At 38.7% G+C, this 20,512-nt stretch overlaps 4 protein-coding genes and 1 long non-coding RNA gene across 7 annotated transcripts in view; 3 read left to right on the forward strand and 2 right to left on the reverse strand.

Annotated features, from left to right (window-relative positions):
* Positions 1-10,315, forward strand: part of LOC134751170 (inactive dipeptidyl peptidase 10) — a 348,960-nt gene extending 338,645 nt beyond the window's left edge. For all 3 annotated transcript variants that reach the window (XM_063686543.1, XM_063686545.1, XM_063686542.1), the window contains exons 9-18: positions 375-625; positions 1,205-1,367; positions 1,682-1,831; positions 1,980-2,120; positions 2,668-2,759; positions 3,227-3,347; positions 3,573-3,646; positions 4,530-4,690; positions 5,476-5,681; positions 6,342-10,315. In XM_063686543.1, coding sequence (XP_063542613.1) covers positions 375-625; positions 1,205-1,367; positions 1,682-1,831; positions 1,980-2,120; positions 2,668-2,759; positions 3,227-3,347; positions 3,573-3,646; positions 4,530-4,690; positions 5,476-5,681; positions 6,342-6,491 — 1,509 coding nt within the window. In that variant the 3' untranslated portion in view covers positions 6,492-10,315. The remainder of the gene's footprint in view (positions 1-374; positions 626-1,204; positions 1,368-1,681; positions 1,832-1,979; positions 2,121-2,667; positions 2,760-3,226; positions 3,348-3,572; positions 3,647-4,529; positions 4,691-5,475; positions 5,682-6,341) is intronic.
* LOC134751181 (uncharacterized) overlaps positions 1-20,512 on the reverse strand; it is a 456,797-nt gene that overhangs the window by 265,943 nt on the left and 170,342 nt on the right. The gene's annotated exons all lie outside the window — the stretch shown is intronic.
* Positions 1-20,512, forward strand: part of LOC134751176 (cytochrome c oxidase subunit 4 isoform 1, mitochondrial-like) — a 222,464-nt gene that overhangs the window by 182,362 nt on the left and 19,590 nt on the right. The gene's annotated exons all lie outside the window — the stretch shown is intronic.
* LOC134751204 (transmembrane protease serine 11D-like) lies at positions 9,750-14,300 on the reverse strand. The gene is made up of 8 exons (XM_063686586.1): positions 13,624-14,300; positions 13,264-13,432; positions 12,854-13,124; positions 12,673-12,764; positions 12,349-12,412; positions 12,092-12,244; positions 10,928-11,527; positions 9,750-9,758 (listed from the first exon to the last, which is right to left on the reverse strand). The coding sequence occupies exons 1-8, from the start codon at positions 14,105-14,107 to the stop codon at positions 9,750-9,752; spliced, it is 1,842 nt and encodes a 613-aa protein (XP_063542656.1). The 5' UTR covers positions 14,108-14,300.
* Positions 14,551-17,593, forward strand: LOC134751205 (uncharacterized). The gene is made up of 6 exons (XM_063686587.1): positions 14,551-15,093; positions 15,396-15,549; positions 15,681-16,272; positions 16,379-16,473; positions 17,000-17,060; positions 17,414-17,593. Exons 1-6 carry the CDS (start codon positions 14,577-14,579, stop codon positions 17,591-17,593), a joined length of 1,599 nt encoding a protein of 532 aa, XP_063542657.1. The 5' UTR covers positions 14,551-14,576.

Raw genomic sequence — 20,512 nt, forward strand, 5'->3', positions numbered from 1 at the left:
CCATACTTAGTTCGTTTGTAGTTATACTTAACAAAGTCTAAACAATTGTTGGTGAACCAATAAATATAAAATAAAAAAAAATAAAAAGAGGGTCAGTAACTAACTAACTAACATGGCTCAACGACCCAAAGAGGGTCTTGGCCTCCGAAACGAGAGCAGCAGTAGCAGCAGTAAGGTTATCTTTAATTTGTATTAATACATATTAATCATACGTACCTACAATAAATAAGTAAATTATTCATCATAATCACCAACCCTAACATAAAACTGTCATATGCTACGGTTTTGCTACCTCTGTTGCGGGGTTTGATAATAATGCTTTAGTGATGATGATGACTTGGTAATCAAACGTTACCAATGATGATGCTTTACAGATAATCCGGGACGAGTCCGACGGCACCCGCTGGTCCGGCCTCGGCGCTGAGCCAGAGCCCGACTGCGGCTGGTGCGGCGGCTCGGCGCTGCTCGGCGGACGCACGGCGCTCTTCACCAGCGCGCCTGTCAGCGACCGCGGCGGGGCGTGGCGACACGCTGTGCGGGTTGGCCCGGACGGGAAGACTAGCGTCACGCAGGGGCCGTTCGAAGTGACCCAGTTGATGGGTTGGGACGAGGGTAGGAAGCTACTGTAAGTATATTGTTAGTTTTTTTTTTTTTTTTTAATTTATTCATGTAATAACAATTAGAAATACATATAAAACTTAAAAAACTAAAACTAAAAATAAATAAAACAAATCTTAAAATAAATACCTAAAAACTAATCCCCTGCGGCACGCGGCATGGTGCCGTAGATGCTGGCAGCATTTCCTCGCTGTATTGCAATGCTTACTCTTTGTGCGAGGAAGATTGTTAGTTAGACATTGATTTGCTTGACATTATACAGCAACGGGCCCATGTCGTCTGCCTTCTAAGGCTATCACGACGCTGTAGAAGTGAGACGAAATAAGAAAACTACTGGAATTAAAAGAGCTACTGTAAACAAATATTGTCGGTTTCTACCATCAGCTGTTGTCACGTAATGACCCTAATGTGGCTTTTGTGGCTTTTGGGTATGTAGCCTATAATCGGAGCAAACAGACTTGAGTATTCAAGCTCTAATAGTCTAACCTGTACGAAAACTGGGGGCCCTCCTTCATTTTCTTTCCAAACCTATGTTTGATATTTTTGGTATTACGCTGTTTTAACAGCTTAATATTATTTATTGCAGTTACCTAATGGGCACTGCACCAGAAAAAGCAGGCGAGCGACACTTGTACCGCGTTCGAATAGCCGATGACGGCACTTGGCCGGCGCCTCACTGCCTCACGTGTCCGGACTCAGCCCCTCTGCCGCCTGACGAGCCGCCGCCACCTACCAGTGAGGAACCGCCGGTCAGTAGGCACAGTGTTCAACTGGTAGCAAATAACATATCACTGCCTGTAGCGTCTGCAAGCGTGGAATCCCGGACAGTAAGCATAGTGACCGACAGTAGCCGATACACGCTGCACTGCCTCACGTGTTCGGACTTCCAGCCAGCCAGCACATCAGAGCATAGCTGCTACATTTGTAAAAGCATTAAAAATGCATTTTTTCTGGATTTTTATGGAAAAGTAGACTTTATGATACTTAAGGCTTAAGTTACTTATATTCCTAGTGCGTTGATTCATTTGTTGCTTGATATTAATGAAGTCAATGATGGATTTAGTTGCAGGAGCCAGAAAACTCGACGTCGCCGCTGCCGGCATGGCCGACGTCGACGGTGCTGCCACACGTGTCCGAGGAGAACGACTCACTGCCCGTCGAGTGTCTTTACAACCGAGTCATCTTTAGCAGAAACTTCTCTTACTATGTCCAGGTGAGCAAGCCGCAAGCTTCCTCAAACAGACCCGATCACTGAGTCTAAACTGGTGACAAAAGACTATTTACACAATGACACAAATCTATTTAAAAGGCCATCCAGCTAAGCCATCTTTTTATTAAAAATTTCATGTAATCTATTTCAGGAGTGCCTGGGTCCTGGACCACCCACCATCTTCCTATGCGCATCCAACGGAGAGCGTCGCTCGGTGTTGTGGGACGGGGCCCCGCTGCGGCAGAAATTTGCCGCGCTGGCCGTGCCACAAGCCAAGGTCTTCAGAGTCGAGGTTGGAGCTATTCTAATATGTGATGTTACTGATCTCACTTTCATCCCTGCCGGGCTAGCACATGATTGGCGCGAGAGTATCTCGCCGCGACATAGACTACCCGTCCCTCTTTAATTAATACAGTTAGTAAAAGACAGGTAGTCTATCTCGCGGCGAGACACTGTCGCGCCAATCATGTGCTCGGCTTACAGGGCTAAAACAGGCTACACTCTTGTACCTACAGCCGAATTCACAAACATTTTTACAAGCTGACGTTCCAAACGACGTTCGTTGGCTGATAAACTCAACCGTACAAAGATAAATTCAAGTCTGAAAAAGAAAGTTATCTTCCTCATCTTAGGCACTGAATTTTATGACAGTGACTGCTACCCTTCTAACTCAGAGGAAAAACGAAACCTTACTTAGATTAGTCCAGATATCTCGTAATGTTTTCCTTTAGAAATAACTAGCAAACATAACTGTAGCTTGATCTGTGTTCTGTATGAGCCTCTGAACCTTTTTCCTTGATTTATCTCTACACTTAACCATAATGCTTGGTTAACTTCAGGTGCAAGCGAACAGGGAGGCGCGTGTGAGACTCTACCTGCCGCCAGGGTTCCGAGAGACCGACGATCTGCCGCTGCCACTCGTGCTGCACGTGTAAGTTGTTAACCTAAGGCCAGGATTACACTTGTAAGTTTTACTTACGTAAGTAGGGACAAAGCTATTTGCTAGAATGAGATAACGATATTCATATCACATTCTGTAGTATAGCTGTGTCGCTACTTACGTAAGTAAAACTTACAAGTGTAATCCTGGCCTAACTTCACTGTATCTTATGGAAGCGCCTGACTTTAAATTATCATCAAAAGGTATCATACAATAACTAAGGTTTTTGAAGCCCAAAGTTAAGCGAGTATAGCGTACGCTGTACACTACTATTACTGTTCGCATGACTGATCTAATCACGATCACGGAACTGTCCTCCAGGGCTCAAATGGTAGATGCTGGGATTGCTGGGCATGTTCACCACATGTGCCCGGAGAGGTGGGTCTAAATGGTTATTGAGTAGGTTGCACAAATCACAAGATTTTTAAGTTTCAGAGTGATTTAATTGTGGCCTGCAGGTCAGCGGAACCAGGAGGGCAGCTGGTGACGGAACAATGGAATCCCGGGTGGGGATGGTACCTTGCAGCCGCGCGTAATTTCATCGTGGCTGAAATTGATGCGAGAGGCTCTGGTGGGCAGGTCAGTATCAGCAGCTCTATCGAACAGGCCTTAGTTTATCTTAGAACTGACGATCAGTGAAGCTAGGCAGTGAAACCTCGAGGATAACTTATGCCTTGTAATTTCATCGTAGCTGTAATTGATGCAAGGTTTGTGATTATCTAAGGATCATTATTAAAAGTACTTGTAAGGCTATATATGTTTTATATCCTGTCAACAATACATTAACATTTTGCTTATTTACAGGGAGAGGAACTCAGAACTGAAATATATCACAAGCTGTTGTCGGTTGATGTAGAAGATCAAATTGCCGTTTTATCGTAAGTATACACTGAATTTTAACATTAATTCAAAACGTCGACGGGCAAAGGTCGAGTTAGTTGCTGAGGCGTCATCATCATGCTATGGATGATCATCAATATCAAAGAGGATATAATAAAATAGAGCGGTACTGTCATAGTAAATTTTGTAACCACTGTAAAATCACTGCCATCTATCGACATACTGACTGTATCTGTACTGCACTTACAACCCCTCTGGTGTTGCGGGTGTCCATGGGCGGCGGTAATCGCTTACCATCAGGTGATCCGTCTGCTCGTTTGCCTCCTATTTCATTTAAAAAAAAAAAAAAAAAACTACGGTCTATCTATCTATCTTTGTCAATATCAATCGGTCTACTGGAAAGGAAGTCTAAACTCAATAGTGGGTGGTAATAGGTTGCCGACGGCGACCATATCCTCTATTATTCTATTCTCTTCTATATATAAATTTGTTCCTTCTATACAGTCACTATTTATGTGATGCCATTGCTGACTGTACATACCGGGACTGTCTGTCTTGTCTTGGCGCTTGACTGTATTAAATCGTTGTCTTTTCTTTATACTATTTCTATGTCACTTTCAATGTCATCGTAAAATAGCTTAAAAATAGCCTTAAATCCTTACCTTGATAAGAGAGTCTTTAATATACAAACTACTTACTTTTTAGTCTATACCACAGTGTCAAAAGTAACAGTGGACCGACGCCTTTGATGTTTGCGTAAATGCCGACATCGCACAGGAACAAAGTAGGGTTATCACAGTACACAACTGGCTAAGACTTACACTTGACTTACTACAACACACGCTAGCCCTGTAAGTAGTACCGAGCTACTAACAAAGGCGATGTATGCAGCTCGGGTGACTGGATCACATCGTTGTCCAGGTACCTCCGCGACAACCTGAAGATGGTGGACGGCGGGCGCGTGGGCGTGTGGGGGCGCGGGTACGGCGCGGGCGCGGCGGCCGCGCTGGTGGCGGACGACGCGCGCAACGTCACGCGCTGCCTCGCCGCTCTAGCGCCTGTCACCGACCTGCGCCACTATAGTGAGTGCTTTCTTGTTTATTTGTTGTAGTAGGTACAGTGTGGGGGCGCCGCTACCGCGCCCGTCCCCGATCTGCGCCGCAACAGTTAGTGCCAAAGTTTTTATAAGTAGTTCGAGATCGTCAGCTCAGAACAGTTTCCTTCAGTTCTTGGTAGCAAATGATTGTTTTCTTTGTTTTCTTTTAGCTGTTGTATCTAGTGAGTGTATTAGATGACACTATACTGCTAACACCGACAACAAATGACGCTGTCGGGGTGTTTAACCTTCGTGATGACCTGACATCGACTGTCCGAATGACTGATATACTGTGACGGTTAATTAAGATGGCTATTTGAATGACAGACATTTTAAATTCAAAACGACACGAGTAGGCTAGAGCATGGAGACTGTATAAAGGAGCCAAATCTCTATGTATGAAAAGTGTCCATCAAAAACCAGTAATTAGGCGGCGCCACCATACACCGAAATACTACCAAAAACAACCTACGTAATTTGGTCGGGTTATTTGTTGCCTTATATGGTTCATGTTATACTCATGTCCCAGAGCCTAACTAGCGCCACCGGAGAGATTAGGAACTATTATTTAAAGCTTAACGCGGTCACTTTTACAACAATTCTGCCATAAGAGATTGCGATCCTTTCTATACCATCCATAGGCTAGAGAGAGTATAAACTGTCATAAGACAGACGATCGGACAACACGGAACATAACATTTAATCTATCGTTTTTACAGCTGCTAGGTCTAAAGTCTGCCAGTTTAAAAATACTTCTACTTTATTTTCCAGATTCATTCTGGACGGAGCGATACGCGGGCTACGGCGCGCACTGGGCGGGCGCGCTGGGAGCCAGCGCAGTGTGGCGTAAAGCAGGCAACCTTCCACCCCGCCGACTGCTACTGGCTCATGCTACAGCTGACCTCGCCGCACCGCAGGACCACGCACTGGCGCTCGCTCGGGCGCTGATACGAGCCGGAGCTGTTTATACACACCAGGTGACCTTCCACCCTGCCTGCCGTTACTTGCTCATGCTGCAGCTGACCTCGCTGCGCCACAGTACCACGCAGTCGAAAAACCTTCCGCCCCGCGAGCTGGCCAATAACAGCTAATGCCAACGTCACAATTCTGGAGCGGAAATATAGGTACCTATATAGATTGCCGGGCAACGTGCTGCTGCACCGCTTTTCCATGAGTATGTTATACAGACCACCACCACCACGCACCAGGTGAGTCATTTGACCCTAGTGCAGTGCTAGTGATATGTGTGTCTCACATGACAACTCTGCCAGAAATACATCTGTACTCCAAAACGATTGACTCACTGCTCATCAGTAGTGTTCTTTGCGTAGTTTTAAGCGGCATTTTCAATGAGGGTAAACCAACTCAACTCACCTGAAAGTAGGTTATCATAATAATATCATCTCCTAAGTCGCAACCATCGTAACACCTCCAGAAAAGTTTAGAGGTTTGCAACTTTAGCCGATTACGAGTATAGGTATGTTACAGTAGATACTTTAGCAATATTTTTAGCTCAGACTTTTTACAAACAATGTTCAACTGAATATTTTGATTTACTTACCCCTTCAATAACATATTATACCTGACCAACCAGCCATATTTCGGACTACTTATAAGTGCATGTTTTGTTGACACAGATTTACCCCGACGAAGGCCACAACTTCGAGCGCTCCACCATCCACCTGCACAAGTCCATGGAACAATTCTTCGACGAGTGCTTCGGGCCCGTCGAGGTCGCCGACTGGGACGTCGGCGGGGTGGGGGGACTCTTCCCCTTCCGTGACTAGTGCGAGGAGGGGGGGTTCTTATCTTGCTAGAGCTGAGCTTGCTTCCTCTCTTAGGAGTGATGCTGAGCTCTCTCTTGTAACTAGTGCTGTCTTTAGAGGTTTATCCTCTCTTGCCACTAGTCTGGTGCTGAAGGACCCTCCCTCTTTCGAATATAGTGGGCATCAATGACTCTAACACTAATGCTTCTATAAAGATAATTTTGTTTCTTGTGACTAGTGTGGTATCAAGTTCCTCCTAAAACAACTACTGATACTGGAACAAAATGATTGCTGCTTTCGTAAACGTGCAGTGTGTTTACAACTCAAAAAATTTAATAGTGCAAAAACCCATAGCAAAGAAATCTCCGTAATATACTAATATGATCCGGAACAGAACTCCGTCATTTCTGAACTGATTTGGAAAATCATCACTACCTATTTGAAAGATATATTCAAACAGAGAAACACTGGGTAGTTTCTAGGAATGTAAGAAATGATTGAAACATTAATTAAAACGAATCTCAATTGATTCTAAACATACCTGTGTGTGTACCTAATGTAATTTAATGTCAAAATATTATTGGTGGCAAAAAACAGATGGCATTGTACACGTATTGAAAAAATTTGTAGAATGGAAAAAAATGGAAAGATAAATTAAACGCTTCCAAAATAAAAGAAAGTTGGGTATTGAAAGGCAAAAACGATGCAGCATTATTTATTTTCAAGAAGATAGAAACGTGGACTTTTGAGAAATTAAAGAACCGTGAACCATTTTCCTATTAATAAGGTGGTTTTAATGATGTTTCCTGATATTTAAATCTAGCCTATCGAGTTTAATCTTGTAAACGATACGATTATTCAGATGTCGTTGTTATATATTTGTTAGGGTGCAAATAATAAATGGTTACGATAATTCCTCTTATCTTCTATTTGTCACTAAAATTAGTGAATGTGTTCATTGTTAATAACTTGAGAAACCGGAAACCTAAAAACGTTCAAGACTCAGAGAAGTTAACATTCAACGTAAAAAAAACTCGTGAAGATTTAGAAAAATACATTGTAGAATGAATAAAGTTAGATTTTCAGGGCTTTTAGCTAGTTTGGCCCCGAAATTTGTCCTGGATTATTAAAACCAAGGCACAGTGATGTTTGTGTCTAGATTATACAATTATGTACTGAACATGGCATAATTTTGACCAAAACTTTAAGATAGTTAAGAGATGAGGTAGAAAATCTGTTAATAATATTGGTGCCATTCGTGTTCCCATAACGATATATCTGGTCTAGTCTTCTTAAGGTTTTGGTCAAATTATAGCTTGATCTATTTCTAAGATTGGCTTTAAAAATATATAATAACTACTATCAGTTAAAATACAAATATCAGTTTTAATAATATGATTCAATATGATTCAAAATATTTACGGTTTTGGTTAGTTGAGGACCAAAATCCAATTAACTTTTATTTGAATGACATTTTTAAACAAAATGAAGCCAAACTTGCACTTCCAAGAGAATTGGATTGATAAATCTTTGTGTGATAAATATTTAAGGTGTAATATCAATGGCTGTTTCAAGTACATATAAGAATAATTTTTAGTTTTCCCTTTACTAGATTGCACCAAAAGGGTGGGTAATAAATGTATTTGAGTTTATAAGTTTTTTTTTATATATTGCGTGTAGTCTAAATGGCATTATGGATGTCGTCATCATTAATAATGAGATGTCTTAAGATTAATTAAATCGCTTATTATTGGCGGTTTTTGGATAAAAAACAACCAGTATTATTTATTATTTTCTCATAACTTTACATAGTTTTTCGTAACAATAACTACATGTAAAACATTTTTCTAGTTGTATCCTTATTTGAAAGAATGTTGAAGATTGTGGATAAATCCAAACCTTTGAAGCCTAAATGTTAGACTTTATTGTAAAACAATAAAATAAAGTACGACGGTTAAAATAGATATTTAAAGAGATAAATGTAGTATTTTATTAGATGTTTAAATTGAACTCAAGTTTGTGAACAGATTGACGAATAATCCTCACTTACTGCGAAATCAATTGTTCACCGGCTTGACGATGGGATAACAACTCCCGTAAATTTTCTTATGATTATTATAAGGAAGGAAATTCTATTTTATCGTGTAATGTATCAAGATCTTTATCTATACTATTTCTATGTCGCTTTCAATGTCATCGTAAAATAGCTTTAAATATAGTTCCCTTAAATCCTTACCTTGATAAGAAAGTCTTTATTATACAAACGACTTTTTAGTCTGTACACGGTCCTACCACAGTGTAAAAAGTAACAGTGGACCGACGCCTTTGATGTTGGCGTAAATGCCGACACCGCACAAGAACACAATAGGGTTGTCACAGACTTTTACACAACTGGCCAAGACACACACTTGAATTACTATAAAACACGCTAGCCGTGTAAGTAGTACCGAGCTACTAACAAAGGCGATGTATGCACCTCGGGTGCGCGCGGTACACCCGCACGATTGCCCTGTCTATACGGCTTCGTCGAATGGCTGTATTGTTTTATAGACTGTGGTCCTACCGTCGTCCATTGAAATTAAAATGTATTTTACTAGCGACCCGCCCCGGCTTCGCACGGGTGCAATGCTGATGTATTATACATATAAACCTTCCTCTTGAATAACTTTATCTATTAAAAAACCGCATCAAAATCCGTTACCTAGTTTTAAAGATCTAAGCATACATAGGGACAGACAGACAGCAGGAAGCGACTTTGTTTTATACTATGTAGTGATTACCATTGGACAGCTGCAAGTCCGTTGAAAAGCAAGCAAGTGTTATTTCTGAGTACTGTACTTTAAAGTCATTTGTAAAATAGAGAGTAACTAATAGATTGTACGAGTAACTTACACCCACATTGACTTTAAACCGCCTAAAATTCTCAATATCTACATTCTATTTTTGCCACAAACAGACGAGTCGATGGGGGATAAATATCAAAAAGTATAAAACTTTACCTAATAATTGAAATAACCTAGGTATCTTACTCATTTCGAGGTATTTCGTAGACGAACTGTTCGAAAGCAGCTTTCGACACCGATTAGAACGATGCATGATCGGTGATTGATATCAAACAGAATTATTTTGTTTCCTACTTGTTGTTGCATTTATATTAAATATCCGTATTTTTGGAATATTCAAATGAAATGTTTGTAATAAGTAGGTATGCAGTAAAGTTTTGTCTGCGTTTGCCTCAAACATACCTAGAAAGTTGCCGAGATTTGATCTTTGTGTAAATTAGAACTTCTGGAAAAAAATCGAATTGCACATCAGAATATAAAAAAACATCAAAAAGATATGGAAAACAGATAGAAATATTTGAATGGTAAGTCTCGGCGATTAACTGTAGTCTACTAATTCTACCCTTACATTGAGTTACGAGTAGCTAAGCTAGTCTTATCTCTAGTCATTTTATTTCTCTAAGAACTATAACTAGGTGTCGAGGTTTTTAGATCTCATTGTTTTGGATAGGTATAATTTTCGTTGAAAAGTTTTTTATATGACATTTTTTTACTCATATTATCAGGAGAATTTAGAATAGAATCAGGAAAAAACTAGTTTCAGAAAAAAAAATGTTTTCAAATTTGAATAAGTTGTAACATTGAAATAGTTATATTACGTATTATTTTGGTTCTGTTCAGTGTCAAGAGAATCATATTCTATATAATATAGTATAGATACGTAAAGTGATATATGTTCATATATACCTACATGTTACATGTCTTAACAACACTCAGTGGATATATTGTTTGAATTTATGTTGAATTGTTGTTTCATATAAAACAATAAAAAGTTGTTCCCAATATTCGTTTTATTATCTTTATACAACATGTAACACACCTCGCTGTAAACCTGAAAACAGTATCGTCAGGATTGAGTGTAGGATCGATAAAATTGATTTAAATAGATGTCTTTTTTATACCTAATTACAATGCCCAAATGAGTCTGAATGTCAATAACATGAGATCAACTAACAAAAAACTAACATCAAGATCAGAGTTAAAAAAATATAAATCGATCGGTCGAAAGTCGAAAATATATCGATAGATTTATAAAAAAGATTGTAACACACCAATATATGTTAAACTTTGTAGATATTACGTAGCATAATGTATTTTCTTGACTGTACCATTCTTTCTTAACGGAGTGTCATTAATATGTTCTATTAAGTCTTTAATTCCATTTGTGAGTTTAATATTCAATTTGTTTGTATTTTCTATAATAATACGTTGAGTAGTTCCGCTGTTAGACAAGATAATAATCGATTTATTATGACCGTGTCCATTCGTTTTCAGCATAGAAACAGGTTTAACATCAACTTGATATTGAAGTTCAAATACTTCAAGCGACCTTGTGGTTTCTTCTGAAGTATCGTTGGTACTTAACTCCCAATCAAGCATTCGCGTCACTGGTACCTTACGAGGGACGCCAAAACGTTGTGTCGATGACTCTTCTTCATTGTTATATTCAGGTCGAGCTGGAGTCATAGTAGTGGAATCTGGTTTCAAATCCAGAATGTCAATCTGTTCATACTCTTCTAAACTGATGATTCCTGGATCTTTAGTTTCGATAATTTTACCGTTTCCAAATAGTCTCTTAATAAAGTTGGTAAAGTTGGTAAATGCGATATTTTCATCATGTGCATCTTTTAATTTTTCATTTTCCTCTAACAGTGTCGGTCGCTCTGGTATTATAGTTGGTTGTTCTTCAGAATCATCAGAAAACTTGATCTGATCTACTTCAGAGTGCTCCACATCAGTCATTATAGTACGAATCGCATCATTCTTTGGGATTTCTAAATGTTCATTTTCTTTAATTGAGGGCTTAATTGTCCCATTTGTAAATTTATCTATAGGCCCATTAAGTATATCTTTCAAACCGAATTCTCGTTGCAATACCTCTTGAGGATTTTCTAGTTCTAATTCCATCTTATCAAGTTCTTCACTTGGAACTCCGATGTCGATAGACCCAGGAGTTTGAAATGTATGTGGATTAGCTAGTTTACCTTCGGCATACTAAAAACCAAATATGGTTATTAGTAGATACATTTATTAATTTATCAATAAATTTACATATGTAAGAAACTGCAGGTAAAACCACTGAATTTCGTACCATACTATACGTGGAACTTTAAATTAAAGTGCGTGTAACATCTGAATTACCTCATTATGGTGATAGTGTTACCGCCCTACGAGAATTGATTCTTAATGGCAACGATGGAAGTAGCAATTAATACGATGATTGATGACAATATTTTTTTATAATTCTTCTATTGTCAAGTGAATCCCGGCAATAACCTTAAGCCTGTCGACACATACTTAGACTGGCGTGGGTTAATCAATCATCGTTAGGCTTGGATCTTCTAACTGTACTAAAGATAAATATAAAAGATAAAGTTTATTTTTCAAGTTCAAGGCAAATTACAATGCGATTATGAACGTCAAATAAAGCTACGCCGCCGCTGGCACTAACCCTACACCTCTGCCCGAGAGAATTTAAATCCCTCCTAAATTGGAGGAGGGTATCCCAATATAGGACCGGCAAGAATTTACTATTAATGATATCAACATTGAACATACCGCAACGCTATCCATGACTCTGTCAATCCAGTCGGCGTAAAGGCCGATGCGTGTAAATACTGTGGGCGCGTCGACGCGGCCGCATTTTGGAGAACCGAAGCTAATGACACCAGTTAGCAGGCTGCCCGCCAGCGCAGGCCCGCCGCCGTCGTGCTATTTTTGTAAATTAATATTATTGTACTTTAATATTTTTTTAAACTGTATGTGACTGTGTGTGAGGAAAGGCAAAATCAAAATCAAAAATGTAAAGTACTTACATTACATGCTCCTTCACCACGATCAAAAAATCCGGCGCAGAAATTCTTTTCTGAGACATATTCTCTGGAAATTGTTCATAGGTAGGTACTTAATTATCAGAAAGTAAACTGTACTTTTTACAGTTACAATACTAAACAAATATGTGGAAGAAACTAAAATAGAATGAAATTTGTTCTGCAATTACGTTAGCAATTTTTCCTAAGCAGATCAGCAAAAGTTTTGTGGAATGAATGTCAGTGAGATTTATGGGATTAAAATAGAAATCCACGTAAAATTAACCCTGTATCTACAAAAACACATATAAATTAGTGATCAGTTGTTACTTGGTGTAAATGTATTTGCATTCTTCTAAATCGTAAATGTTTAGGCGCGCTCGAGATAACGGTCGTTCGTCTACTTCGATTTTTTCTAACGGCTAGAAACAAAAACATAAAACATTTGAAAAGTTTTAGCGGCTCTCTTATACTCGTATATGTTACTTTTAATATAATAAATAAAACTTACACCCCTTCGTCCCCACCCCAAAATCATGATATCCTTAACTTTCTTCAACAAACTGAGGTGATCAAATCTATCATACATTACAGCCACTACTTTTTTCTTTTGGAATCGCAACGCTTTCCGAGTTTTGAGAATAACCAGGTTGTTAGCTAGGGTCGAGCGGTCAAACTCTGGGTGGAAGAAAAGTCTGCCTATGTTCACTAGGTAGCCCATTTTACTGACGTAATCACTACCGATGCGTATATGTACCATGAGCTTGGTATCGTCCCGAGTTCTGTAAAAGCCAAAGTTAAGTTAGTGACGCACTGGCATACATTGCGTGACCGCTTTGAGAAGATTGTCCCGCTGAAAAACTCATCTTCAAGATGGCATGGATGAATTGAAAGCAGCTAGGGTGTGTTGACAGAACTCACCGCATAAGACAGGAAGCAGCGCTGAGCGCGAGGCGCTCATGCAGCAGCGAGCCGGCGCAGACGAAGCGCCCGCCCACGTGCACGCTCACCATGAAAGGGTACCGAGCGATACCCGTGCTGCTGCCTTTGAAAATCCGCCGACTGTCCACTTCCTGTTTAGAGTCGGAGCCTGCATACATAAACAGATTAAAATACAATACATTATAAGTACTCTTTACGACGCAAATAATTATTCTTACATAGGAGAATTGTTTAAAGGAAGGAATGAATAGTTAAATATATTACTTAGCATTATGTACTATTTAATTTTCTTTTTCTACTATTACTTAATCTTCTACTATTTTATCTTCTTATACTTACTCCATAATGTATAATCATTCTGAGTGAGTGCTTTCGTTGTAACATTATACCCTTTTGTCAGATTTGTTAAATCTACTAAGTTCTCGAGCTGAAGAGAAGCATTATTTGCATCGTGATTGCTGTCGTTGTGTGTAACAGCATGTTCTCTTATCATTTCATCAATGACTTCGTTAACGCCAGAAATTTGATCAGCCATTTCATCGCTTATATTTGTTTTAATATTATTGTGCATTTCTTTATATTTTTCATAGTTTTTGCGAAGCACGCCTTGCACATAATTGTGCATAATCATGTATTCTTCATTGTTCTTGGGTTGAATAAACGTTTGGTTAATTTTCAAAGAAATAAACAAATCATCTACTACACCAAATATTCTGTCACTAACTTCATGATTTACGTCTTTTGTGTCCATGATTTTAACAGTAATGCTTAAATTGCCTAGCGAAGAAATGATAACGAAAGTAATAGCTGCAAATTTTGTCATGGTTTTTTAATAAAATGTATTTAAAATGAATGGTGTATTTAGAGAACTAGTTTCTATGAATTATAAATAAGTAACTTTACACAAATAGTTTGTTTTACAACCTAATCATATCCTCAATCGCATTCATATTTCGCAATTTCAATTTAATGTAAATAACTTGAAAGGTAGTTAAGATAAGCTGCATTACTTATTGCATCACATTGTCATTATACTAGTAGGTATGTAACTTATGTACTCACTTATTTGGTTTCGAAACGTTAAAACAACAATAAAATTTGTATATATATTTGATAAAAGTTATTGACTTAGTTGTATTAAGATTACGAAAAAACATTATGTGACATACCGTTGGAAACCTATATTTACGATTTGAAATAAAACAATGCATAAAAGAAAAGACTTTAATGTGGTAACATATTTTACAATATATTTAGGGCTTTGTTATAATTCTTCAATAATCGGTATCTTCATGGTGATCATCAAATTTTGGGCTATCGTTTGTTTCTTCAACGCAACCCACGGTCTGAAACAGTGGCTGCAATACCCCATAGTATCATCACCCTTCGTTTATGATGTTCACCAAAAACTTTCGAGTCAGGTATTAAAAACAGATAATGATAAAGAATCAGCTGAAGTATTGACTAAAGAAAACTACTTCACTAGGCTGACTCCTGTAGAAAATGCAGGTAGTAAGGAAGAAACCAAACCAACAATAACCGATATCACATATAACTATAGTAATTTTGTTTTAACGACAGCGATAAACTTATTTCGTAAGAAAATGTTGATTCCAAATTTAAATATAACACAAGAAGATAATACCACTGACTACACTAAGAAAACTATACGTGAGACTAAATTTGCTAAGAAGCACCACCGAGTTACTGAGCGCTATCAAAAATCAGAAGATTTTTTTCAGGATAAGGATTTTACAAGAAGCCAATCAGATTCACGAGATACAAGTACCGAGGAAAATCATTACAGGGGTGAGATTACAGTCCTATTCAAACATCCAATTATTGTTTAATTTAAAGAGTATGTTAACTTTATAATACCTCTACGAAGATATCATTATCATCTATTACCTACTTGACTATTGTCAACACATTCGTACGTTCGGTCTGCTAAACACGTAAGTATGTGTCTACCCGGCCTATCCACAGCGACCACAGCTGATGTGGCATCAGTAGATAGCAGATAGCATTTACTAAGTATTTCATTATCTTTGTACTCTACATCACTTATCTTCTTCAAATTCACATATTAATTCCTTATATTTTATCCTCAGTGCACACTCCCGCTCGACGCATCTTCCGCGGGCACAAAACGAAGATCAAGCACTTGCCTTTTTTGGTGACCGTTCACGTCCTTGGCCGGTTTGTGTGTGGCGGCACAATCATCAAATCGGACCTGGTCATAACCGCCGCCCATTGTTTGAAAAGGTAAATAAGTAAATAGTGGATTATATATTTGCCTTGCTAATAGAACAATTAAGAGTAAGGCATGTTTAAAGATTAGAAGGGTCTTGTCGCTCTAACCTTATGCTGAACCACTTATCTAACTTTGAATGCAGGTGGCAAGAATGGGTACGTCGCTCCAGCACTACACCAGACACAACGCCCTATGAGACCACCACCGATGAGACCACGACCGATACAATCACAACGGATGCAAGCCCCGAAGAATCAGACGAAAGCTTGAGTTACGAAACTTATCAACCGACGACAGTCGTAACGGAAACAATAATGACTACCTCCGGAGAATCAGGCAAAACCTTAAGTTACGAAACTTATCCACCGACGACATTCATCACGGAAACAATAATGACTAGCTCCGAAGAATCAGGCAAAAGCTCGAGTTACGAAACTTATCCACCGAAGACGGTCGTCACGGTAGAAACCTCTACACTTCCGACTTTCGGTGTCCTCTCTGTTCGCATTGGCACCAACTATTACAGATTAGGGGGGAAGGTGGTCCAGGTCATAAATGTTTACTTTCACCCTTCATACGATGAGAAAAACTTGCAAGACAACCTGGTCATCATGAGACTGGAGAGACACCTCAGCTTTAAACGAAGGAGAGTACGCAAGCTAGATATCAGTACAGACGCGTCTGATGTGCCAAAGGGTACTGAAGTCACTATTGCTGGTTGGGGAGCTAAGACTGTAAGTATACTTCAACCTTGAATCTCTTAAAATATTAAAAATTATAGTCGTGTAAATATTAACTTAAAAAGTAGATTTTTTTTCTAATATCATTTATTTTCTTCAGTACCATAACAAAATCTTTAACGCTTTATGGAATTTGATCCACAAGGCTGTCTTGACAGTCAGTTCTCGGGATGAGTGCGTAGATACATATACTGAGTAAGTATACACTTTACCCTAACTTCACATTTACACCAAGCAACCAAGCTGAGAAAACAGAATTACATAACTATTAGATCATACCGTTAGGTGACGACCAAAACTTACTAATTACCACCACAAGTTCATAGCCATAGTGAACCGTATAATTACCATAATAAGGCTTATTTTTGTTTCATTATTTTTTAGTGGTGAGTGAGTTTTGGTTGTCACCTGACGAACTGACAATAGTTATTTGTGCAACCAGAGAGGAAAGTTGGTTTTTCTTGCGAGTGTTGATTTTGAGTCCCGAGTAAGCGAAAGATTTTCTAAGTTAGAATCTTGAGCGTAGCCTCGGAAAATACCTCGGCAGAAATGAGTGCCTTTCATCCCTTGGTTAACAATCTACTATTGCTCTCGTGTAACACATAATTTTTCACCCCCGACCGAGGGACCGAGGCGTTACGTTTAGGTCACGCCCCAAAGTAACTACCAGCTACGTATCAATGTACAAATAATTACCTAGTTTGTTTTAACAACTCTACAGGAACTTCGTGACAACAACGAATTTTTGTGCGCTCAGTGAACATCACGAGGGAGCATGCAATGTAAGACAATTTTTCTACTTCAAATAGCTCTATCAGTCTTTTTCCATCTCAGCCAGCCATACTTAACCCGAGTGCCGGTTTTTTAGGTGGTCCGACAAGTAACGTCACTTTTAAGCAAATTCATCTTGCGTCCCTGGGCTACAAAACAAAACCGTCTTTGTGACCATCATAAAACAAAAGATTGAATATATCTTTTCTATCCTCTTCGTTAATTTCTACTGTCTTGTATTATAGAATAGGTGTCCTAAGAAGAAACCGGTCTCCTAAATTTCCTTAAGAAGTAACCATCGTAGGTACACTTTCTCGCTTGAGAACGACTTGCTGGTATAACGAATTATAACTCTCGATCACAGGGCGATGCCGGTAACCCTGCAGTGGTGAATGGGCTGCTAGTGGGTGTTGTCAGTTTCGGCCCCCCTAACTGCGGGCAATGGGACGCACCCACAGTCTTCACCAACGTTGGCTACTACGCAGACTGGATTGAAGAGATCATGAGCATGGACCTGGTATTGAACATCTGTCAAAAATGTTAGGACTGGGCAATGTTTTGGAAGCGACGGCTACAGATAGATTGACTATTAAATACGATTCCTACAGAGTCAGAGCGCATTTCACATTTTTACAGCCGCAAGCCGGTCGGCTCCTCGCGGATGCGAACGGCTTCGGTCGGACTCCATCGCTTCTGCCATAAATAATGTATAGGCACATTGAAAATGCGGCGCGGGCCGACTCCAGCCGGCCGGTGGAAATCGTACATTATAGATAGTCTGTGCGGAAAGAGAAGAGTAATGGAATTTTTTAATAACAAAACTTCCGTGAGACACAGACATATTAAACATATTAAAAACGGGTCACTCACGTATTTTAAGTCGAAAACGCTCCCGACCCGTGAGTGACCCGTACATTCCATTACTAAACATATTAATATGTTTAGTAATGGAATGTATTGGTTCCCATACATTCCACAATAGTTGTTATGGTTACAAGGGGGAACGGTTGTTGTTTAATATCTCGTGCCTGTATTGATACCCGAGCAAGCGAAAGATTCCAAAATTACACACGGTTCGAAAAATGGAATCTTGAGCGTTGCGAGGGTTTCAACACACGAGAAGTAAAATACATTTGCACCCGTGTGTAACACAAAACTTTTCAACTATAGAATCCTTTCGCTTGCTCGTGTTTCAATTCCACACTCGCGGGTAAAATAGAACTTTGCAACCTTGTATAACAAATAACTATTGTAGTTTTTGCGGCTTTCGAAGAGTAGGTAACATTATTGCAGGTGACTGTTCCAAAATACCGTCAAATACCTACTTTATCCCATTGAGTTCTAACCTAAATGGCATAAAGTTATATATTAGGATTTTTTTAATTTTCCAGTTATCATCAATATCATCGGCATCGGATGAAAATAAAAACCACGAAAAAACAACACCAGAAACGACCACCAAGTGTGTTGGTTGGACAACGAAAACTACTACAACGGAACCGTCGACATTCGGTACACCTGTATACTATGATGTTGATGATAATATTGACAAAGATGATCAAGATCTTACGTTCTTACGTACTTTTCGTAGGAGAAAGTTTGAAGATGTAAAATTAAGACGAAGGTTTAGAGTAGTAGAGATTGATGATAGTGAGAAACATAGTACAACGATGATCCCATTGGACAATACTCTTCCGAAAATATCTACCTTAAGTGAATCAGGTAAAACCATTGAAAGAATTTTCTTACCATAGAGTAACTTATACTAGAGCGGTACTGTCATAGTAAATTTTGTAACCCCAGTAAATTCACTGCCATCTGTCGACACACTTTAAAACTAAAAATAAATATTTATAAAAATACTATAAAATGTATTTAAATATGGATACATGATTTTTTTTATTTGCATTAATATTTTTTTATGATTTTGACCCATGTTCTTTCACTGATATGCGTTAAAATTGTTAAATAACAAACGAAACCGTCAACGCCATCTATACGACAGTAAGCCAAAGCTAGTAGCGCCCTCTGAACGAGAATCAAATTTTCTTGATTTTCGAGGCACGTTTTTTCCTTAGACTGTATACATCTATTACGGAGTTATATCTATCTTTGGTTCTTACTAACGCCTAATACACCTAGAATTCGCAATGATTTAGATCACACATTTCCATACATTTTCAAACGCTTTTCATAATTGTTCGAAGTGCAATGAGATCTTGCTTTTAGTAACAGTTTCTAAAATTTCATCGTAATACAATCAACAAATAGAAAAATAGTTCGAAATAATGACGCCAATAAAGCAAACATGGAATTAAGTAAATGTGTTACGTGTAAAAAACAAATAAAAATGATAATTGATTTTCGTTGTTTTCTTTATAAGTATGCAATACGATATCCAATGCAATATGTAGAATATATAATAACCACAACATACAAATCCACGCGTACGAAGTCGCGGGCAACAGCTAGTACTATATAAACCACCAATATTACCACCACTAATATTTTGACGACTGGTCTGGCCTAGTGGGTAGTGACCCTGCCTGTGAAGCCGATGGTCCTGGGTTCGAATCCCGGTAAGGGCATTTATTTGTGTGATGAGCACAGATATTTGTTCCCGAGTCTTGGGTATGTATTCATATATTATATATATCGTTGTCTGAGTACCCATAACACAAGCCTTCTTGAGCTTACTGTGGGACTTAGTCAATCTGTGTAAGAATGTCCTATAATATTTATTATTTATTTATTTATTATTACCAACCAATACCAAGTATACCAACCAATACTAATATAATATTAGAAAAATGTATAACCGATTCACTTATCAACATCTGTGTACAAGACAGTCCTACTACGCCTATTAGGTACTGCAGGTGCCATTGATAACAATTCCTACAAAACAGCCTAAAAGTTTGGGGTGATTGAATATGATGTACATGGTAAAAACTGTTACCTAAATAAAATATAGTATCCAAATCCAAACCAAGGACTGATAAACTATACGCCATCCCAAACTGTCCCTGAGGCCCAGGTAGCAAAATGACGTCAAATGACGTCAGCGACGTCATAATTACGTAATAATGCCGTCATTATGACGTCGCTGACGTCATTTTGCTACCTGGGGGCATAGGGAATCGGCACGTATACTTTGCCACCTCTTAATTCTAAAGCTAATGGAATCATAGCGTTAAAAGATAGACCACTGGTCTTATTATAACACCATTGCATTAAAGTACATTCCTTTTCACTTTACTGTGTACCAAAACTCAATGTTAAACCCAATACTTTTTATCAGAAAAGTGACAGTTAGAAGCGACTGAAACAAAACTAAAGTATACAATTAAAATCCCTTAAAACTCTAAGGTAGTAGAATATGTTTTTATTAAGTTCCACTGAAATATTACAGTCAAATCACCAATGTCGAAATATTTTATTCTTCAGCTACCTACCTACTACT

Source organism: Cydia strobilella, chromosome 21 (genome assembly GCF_947568885.1).
Source record: "Cydia strobilella chromosome 21, ilCydStro3.1, whole genome shotgun sequence".
In the NCBI taxonomy this organism is placed as follows: domain Eukaryota; kingdom Metazoa; phylum Arthropoda; class Insecta; order Lepidoptera; family Tortricidae; genus Cydia; species Cydia strobilella.